The 7,711-nt window shown below is 30.3% G+C and overlaps 1 protein-coding gene across 1 annotated transcript; it reads right to left on the bottom strand.

The window, feature by feature from the left end:
* Nucleotides 1-1,834: 1,834 nt before the first annotated feature.
* Nucleotides 1,835-3,327, bottom strand: LOC115995777 (TMV resistance protein N-like). Its single transcript, XM_031234915.1, has 2 exons — nt 2,846-3,327; nt 1,835-1,955 (listed from the first exon to the last, which is right to left on the bottom strand). The coding sequence occupies exons 1-2, from the start codon at nt 3,325-3,327 to the stop codon at nt 1,835-1,837; spliced, it is 603 nt and encodes a 200-aa protein (XP_031090775.1).
* Nucleotides 3,328-7,711: the final 4,384 nt, after the last annotated feature.

Raw genomic sequence — 7,711 nt, forward strand, 5'->3', positions numbered from 1 at the left:
AAAAAAAAAAAAAAAAAAATTTTTTTAAAAAAAAAAAAAAAAAAAAAAAAAAAAAAAAAAAAAAAAACGCACACATGCGCGCGCACATATATCTTACTATGGAGGGCGCTAATCGTGATAAAGAAGCAAGTGCATTATTGAAAATGAAACTTTGAAAAAAAAATGATATCAAACACAATATGTTTAGCTAGGCCAATTAGGGCAACATCATAGAGCCCCCCTTTTAAAAAAATTATATATATCATTATTTTTTTTAATACTTGGTAATTAAATGTTAGAGTTCATGTATTAGTTTTACCTGTAATTGAAAATAAAACTTTAGAAAAAATTGATATCGAAAATTTCATGAATTATTTTGTATCTAAATATGCATGAAGAATGTGATTTTTATGTTAAATTTTGAATTGTATTTTTCTTTGTTGAATATTTTATGTACCATATTTTGACTAACGTTTTTTTTCAATAAATATTAGAGTTTTATCTTATATTTACACTTACTACCATAATAATAATATGGTTCAAATTTAACTATTAAACATGGCCTAATTGTTTTGGTAAATTATTGTATGAACCACAGTCCACACAATGCTACGTGAACTATAACAAAAAGTACGTACATTTTTAATATATTAAAAGTACATTATTGTTTTCAAAAAAAAAAAAGTACATTATTATTTGTGTATTGAATTTACATTATACAAAATAATGTACTTTTAGTACTCAAATAATGTACTTTTCAGCTTTCAAAAAAAAATGTATTTTTCATGAATACATTGTTCATTTTAAATGTACTAAATGTACATTATTTGTGTACTGCGTGTACATTATTTGATAGTATGATCGACACAACTGTGTGGATTATGCTCGACAAAATAATGATTGCTATTGTTTAAGGATTGGCCTATCATGGACCATGGTCCACCTTTGCATTTCTTACCCTGATCCAAAACGACATTCAGATTATGTGTATGTATATGCAGTTAACACATTATTTGCATGTATTTAATAAATTATGTACCTTCAATTTATTTATAGGTACATAATCTATTAGCTACAATCACATAAAATGCTAACAGCAAGCACATAATCTGAATATCATTTTGAATTAGGGTCCACAATGCAAGGCGAAACTTGACATATGGTATAATTTGTCCCTTGTGTTTAGCATCATATCCCTAAGAATTTTTATGTCCTTCTAAAATAGCGAGGAATCTAAAAAAGGATAAAAACTCATATTTTGACAACTTCCACTTACCTTAACTATAGAGTCTCAGTAAAAAAAAAAAAAACAGTGAGACATCCGTGTTTCAACATTAGAATTCATAAAAGGAATGTTAGAAAGTATGGTTATTAATTATTTTTTGAAGTTAGTCAATCAATTGAATTGTGTCCGGTATAAAGTTGAGGTCTAAGACTAGATAATGGTAATTCAAATGTGAGTTTAATTTCTTGTCAAAGATTGAATGTTAGAGAGCATTTATAGAGAATTAAAGTGAGAAGTTGAGAATCCATTCAGCCAGTTCTCATTAAAGCTGGTCTGAAAAGATATATACAAAGGGATATGAACACTAGCTAAGAGTAAACCAAAGAATGAATGTATTAATTGGCTACTCGGTCATGAAATTCAAATGAATCACAACAATAATTTTAAAAGAATTAAAAGAATATATCATTAAACTTTTAGCATCTCTTTTAAAATGTTTGGATGAAGTCTGCATTGTGACTATAATTGAAATTTACCAGCTCAAACTAAGAAACCTAATAGAGCTCCAATCGAAAGTCAAATTTAGAGTCTTATAATTACCATTCCAACTATCTGATTAATTTAGTGAGATTATTGTCTATTATGATTACGATGATAATATTTGTGTCTCTTGATCCACTCGCTTCCTTCCACCTCTATTAAATTCTGCACCACAGCTTTCGAAGCACAAGCTAAGAAGTTAGACCAATCCCTATACAAAACACACAAAATTACAACCATCATATATATATATATAGTATCAAAGAAAAATAATATATATATACATATATATATATATATATATATATATATATATATAACACATTTGTGTAACGCTTGTTGACTTTCTTATAAATTAAAATACTAAATATACATTTAATTTGAGTTATAAATTTTCACATAGATAGTGAGATTTTCATATATAACTAGCGTAATTTTTTTCAAAATATTCTTAGTCATTTGTTGTCACAGCCTGAGTAATAATCTCATGTATCCTCTTAAACTTCTAGGTAGCACGAGTGTTTCATGAGATTTCTTAGAAAATGTGATATTAGAAATGTGACAACTGATTTAATTAAACACACCCTAACAACATAAAAACTTGTTTACAATAATCTTACACAAAATAAATTTTAAATATGTAACACTTTTTTTAATAAACATAAAATATTTTTAAATTATACACTTTTTTTTTTAAATAAATTATACACTTGGTCACCAAAAATATTACTTGTTACGTTCCTTAAAAGTATTAATTAAAATGTTATATTAATTAACTCATAAAAAAAGTATATATTCTTAACTAAAAATTATTATATGTTAGTTTGAGAGGCAAATTATACTGTGGATCATGGTCTCTGATACTGCAGTTGTGTTGAATTAATATTGCAGTTGTGTTGAAAGGGAATTGCACTTGCCCAGAACAGATGTCATTCATCCGTTCAACACAACTGCAGTTCTAAACGGATGAAACTGCCACTGTTCTGTGCAACTATAGTTCCCTTTCAACACAATTGCAGGTTCAACACTGCAATATCAATTCAACACAACTCCACCATGACCCATGGTTCACGGTATAACCAGTGAGTTTGAGATGCTTACCCATTTAAGGTGTCAAATGTGAGTCCAACGGTGTACTTAGCCTCCTCAAGAGCCAACCTAAACCTCTCCAAATCCTCGGCCGGATAAGCCCCATTCCACTTATCAACCACCGCAAGCTCCGACGGTTTGACGTCGCAGAACACCGGAATAACCCTCTTCCGGCACTCCATCATCAGCGCCAGCTCGTGCAGGCAGAAATACGAGTCGCAATACTGCGGCGACAGGACCGCCACCCCGACCTTACATCCTCGGATCGCCGGATCGATCTTGTCGAACAGCTTGTCCCCCGCCTTCATGTTCTTGCTGTCCAAGAACGGCCGCAGCCCCGCCCTCCGCAGGTGGTCGTAGAGCAGCCCCGCCACGTTCTTCTTCGTGTCGATCCCCCGGTGGTTCACGAACACGTCGCACGGCGGCCGCCGGAAGTTGCTTTTCCGGACCATCTGGCCGCCGGCGTTCTTGGCTGTGGACAAGTAACGTTGCATGGCCGCCTAATTAATTGAACTTTTATGTACGTAATTAACACTGTGCAAATTAAAGGATCGTCAGATAATACGCTGTTTTTTTTAATGGTTGCATGGGTATGTACTTATATAGTAAGGGGTTGTTGTAGTTTAAGTTGGGTTACGTTCAATTTGTTTGAATTCTAAATCTTGTACTAATTAATCAGATTGGACCTAACGAAAAGTTTGAATCGATTGACTCTTGAGTTTAATCCTTCAAACACGTTTTTATTTTATTTTCATCATCTTTTATCTTTTATCTCTTATCTTTTTTTTTTTTGACCATGGAAACCCGAAACCCCTGCTTAAAGTTGTGCACTTAATAAATTCATAGCTTACAAACCACTAAGAAGACCATGTGCAACGAGTTTGACCTAAAAGGTTATTGGTAGGAGTTGAACTCGTAGTTTTTTTTTTTTTTTTTCTTTTGGTTTTTATGTAGGCAACAAGGGAAATAAGGGACCATCCACTACCTGCAGAGACATCAGAGATTTAGAAAGTGTGCACTCTTAGCTTGTGTAATAGTATGTAAATAATTAAGGAGGTAAATATGAATAATCGCACTAAGAATTCTTATGCGACGAAGACGACCGAGAAATGTGTTTACAAGAATCAAACTCAAGATTCTTCATATATGAGAATAATGCTTCATCAGGCCACTCGATCACTTTTTTAAGAATTTTTTTGGTTTTGTTTTTATTTGAGGAGAGGTAGAAAATGTAGTAGTGATTTATGACCAAATTAAATATAGTCCAAGGTGTTGCGAATTTCTTGGAACTTTCTTCGAGGTTGAGAGGTATTTACTTTAAGTTGAAGGAAATTAAAATCATAAACAAAATACAAATTAAAAACAACTACTGTATGCATAGAATAAAGTGTCAATGACCTTGTGGTCTAGTGGCACACGGTTGCACCCCTATGTGGGAAGGGTGGGCTTGAGTCTCAGTGTAGGGATGACAATAGAGAAATAAATAATTTCTTAAATTTAAATTGTATATAAAACTTATTATAATTATAATACTTTCACATAAAAAAATATAAAATATATCACTAAATTTAAATTGTATATAAAACTTATTATAATTATAATACTTTCACATAAAAAAATATAAAATATATCACTAAATCTCAAGAATAAATACACTAAAAATTAACTGCAATTTTAAAAATAATAAGCATCTCTAATTGGCCTGGGTTGATGGTATGGTTAGATTCTTGAAATTGGATTATAATTTCATAAGAAAGTATGCACATTAGTGCAAGAAATTTCATGCAACAGGAAAAAAAAAAATCTACATCATTCACCCAAAAAAATGAATTTTCAAATTTCTTTTTGTTTTCAACTAGCTACAAAACTATCTACATCATTCACACACAAATTAAACAAAAATAAATAAATAAATAAATAATCAAATTTCATTTTGTTTTCAAGTAGCTATAAGCTACCACGTAGCAATTGTACCAAAAGTCGTAACACATTATTTGAAGTTGAACCATGTTACACACCTATACATTTATTACTTATAAATAGTCCTTCTTTGATGTGACATTTGCATATTTAAGTAATTATTGTGTGTCTGTGATGTGGTATTTGAGCTGAATCCAATAAGGGCAATAGAACGCTCGTGTTGGAAATTGAACTTGTAACATTATGGCTACCAAGTCAATAGTCTGACCAACTTGGTTCTATTGGCCTTCTCGATGTTAAGGTGGGTGTTTGTCAGTTATGGGCAACTTATTAGCCTGCTTTAATTTATTATGTTCTAATACTTTGTCGGTTAAGTTTACAAGACAGGCTTCACCTATAACGAATATCTAGATAACGACTACATATTTTTCTGTTAATCAAAGAAATGCACAAATCACACTCACAAAATATTGTTGTTGTTGTTGTTGTTGTTTTTATTATTATTATTAGTATCATTATCATCGTCGTCGCCGCCGTCGTCATCATCATTAAATTAAATACAACTTTAATGTATGTGTTGTTTTTGCTTTATTAATTAAAAAAAATACTTTGACCATGCAATAAAGGAATCCATCTTTGATTTCCAATGCCAAGTCTAAAAATGTAACAACTCAATTGAAGTGCATCATCTTTACTAGTAAATGTTATACATACTCTAATTAGTTTCATGTTATTTGGACCATTATATTTAAAAATTGAATTTAGGCCAAATCTCATAAAAATTTGATTGGGGAAATATGTTTGCATTGTAAGATGCTGAGTAATACAACATATTTTTCGTTATAAAAATTATTCTCTAATATTCATTATATTACTGACATGTTTGTATGTATACACACACAAAATAATATGTTTTAAAAAAAACAAACAAAAAAAAAAGTAGTACTCTCAAATTAAAACAATATAAAAAACTGGAGATATTTCTATGTCTCGCTCCTTTGCAGCATGCATGCATTCCCATTGTGAATAATGAAGATGATGGTCCATTCTAAGGAATTTTGTTTTGTATAGTAGAAAACTAACGAACAAAACAACAAAATAAAATTATTATGTGAAATGGTATTATATATTCTTATCCTATTTAATGAGGTTGATGGTTTATCCTTATATTGGAAAAATGTTAGTTCAAGTATTATTGTTTCTCCATACATACACAATATATTTATGTATGTAGCTTATTTATGTGACTAGGACAATCTTATGTTGAAAAAAATTAGCATAAATTGGTATGTTTAGTGTTCATTTTGAAGTACTCCGTATTAATTTGAGTGAATTTACTGTTGATTTGGATGCGATCAAAATATATTTAGATTCTCCTAATTGAGATGATGAATTTAATATATTATACGCTTAAAATGGATAACAACATGTGAATGATAAAATGATTAAAGAAATAAATTAATTTTGTATTGTAAACTGAAATTTTAGGAATATATTTTCAATTATATTTTTTAGTTATTACCATTTTTAAAATATTTTTTTTTAACTTAAAAGCATAGTCATGAGATAAGATGTTCCATCACGTACCTCTTACGTAAAAAATACTAGGCAAGAGGTGGCAAAGGTTGAACATACATGTTATATAGATGTATAACATAATTCAAGTTAACAACTTGGTAAGGTAGTATTTAGTCATGTTTCTCATTTGAACAAACAAAATAGAAGTGTGTGTACCTTCTTAAATAAAGTTGCAAAATAGAAAATAATGACACATTCTAACAATTTTGTTTTCTTTTTTTTTTTCTTTTCAAAAATTTGAAAAATTCTTCAATTTTGAATTCCACAAGTGTGGAATAAGGTTGAGAGCTACGTTCATCCTCATATGAATAATCTTAATTAATGTATTGTTATTGTCTCTATGTATATATAAAGTGATTCTGATGCACAACTCTACAAATTAAACAATTCAAAATATGTTCATTTACCTCTTTTGAATCAAATCTTGCCATTTACCTTGCTTCCTCCACCGGTTTTAAGGCAGGAGCAGTGAAGAACCCTTAATTAAGGTTGGAGTTCAAACTTATAAAATAAACATTTTAAACACATTCTCCTTTAAGTTTATGATCTGATTTAAAAAAAAAAAATCACATTAGTAGTGTAATAACCCCCCCCCCCCCCTTCTTTCCCCCTCCTCTCATCTCTCCTCCACCTAGGCATATTTGCTCTAAGGTTGAAAGTTCATGTGGAACAATTTTATTTCAAATATTGTTATTATGTTTCCTTATATAAAGAAAATATTTTCATATGACTCTCATGACATTGATCTAATGGATGAAAAAGTTTCAATCAAGACTTGCTTATAGTAACAAAGTGGAGATTCGATTCCTACCACAAAATTGGAGGGGCATTTGGATTGGGTTATTTGTGCGCAAAAGTGTACAAATTGGTGTTGACTCTTGATTTACCTCCTCATAAATAATTCATGAGATTCGTGATATATAGTCCCACAAACTCGATAAACTTGGATTATCAAAAAAAATATTTTCATAATTTATTTATGTCATTATGTGGCTAGGATATGATACTATTACCATTAATCCATATAGAGTGTAATTATCTCAAGTATAGTTTTCAATAATTATTAAAAACATTTTTTTAAAAAAAATTATTCTCATTTTTCAAAGCATTTTCGTTTTTAAGTGAAAACATAAACCATCATTGATTTTTTTACGACAATACTAAGGGCATTTTCAATGGAAGTAGAAAGGGGGAGAAAGAGAAGAGGTAGGAAGGGGTAGGGAGGGGGGGAAGAGAAAATGGTTGGAGGAGAGGGAATAAAGTTTCTCCAAAAAAATGTTGGCATAACTCGTAGCGCCTGTTGTCCACGTACCACTTTCACTCTCTCCATTATATATTTCATTATAAAAAAAAAAAAAAAAAAAAAAAAAAAAAAAAAAA

Source organism: Ipomoea triloba, chromosome 1 (assembly GCF_003576645.1).
Source record: "Ipomoea triloba cultivar NCNSP0323 chromosome 1, ASM357664v1".
Lineage (NCBI taxonomy): Eukaryota > Viridiplantae > Streptophyta > Magnoliopsida > Solanales > Convolvulaceae > Ipomoea > Ipomoea triloba.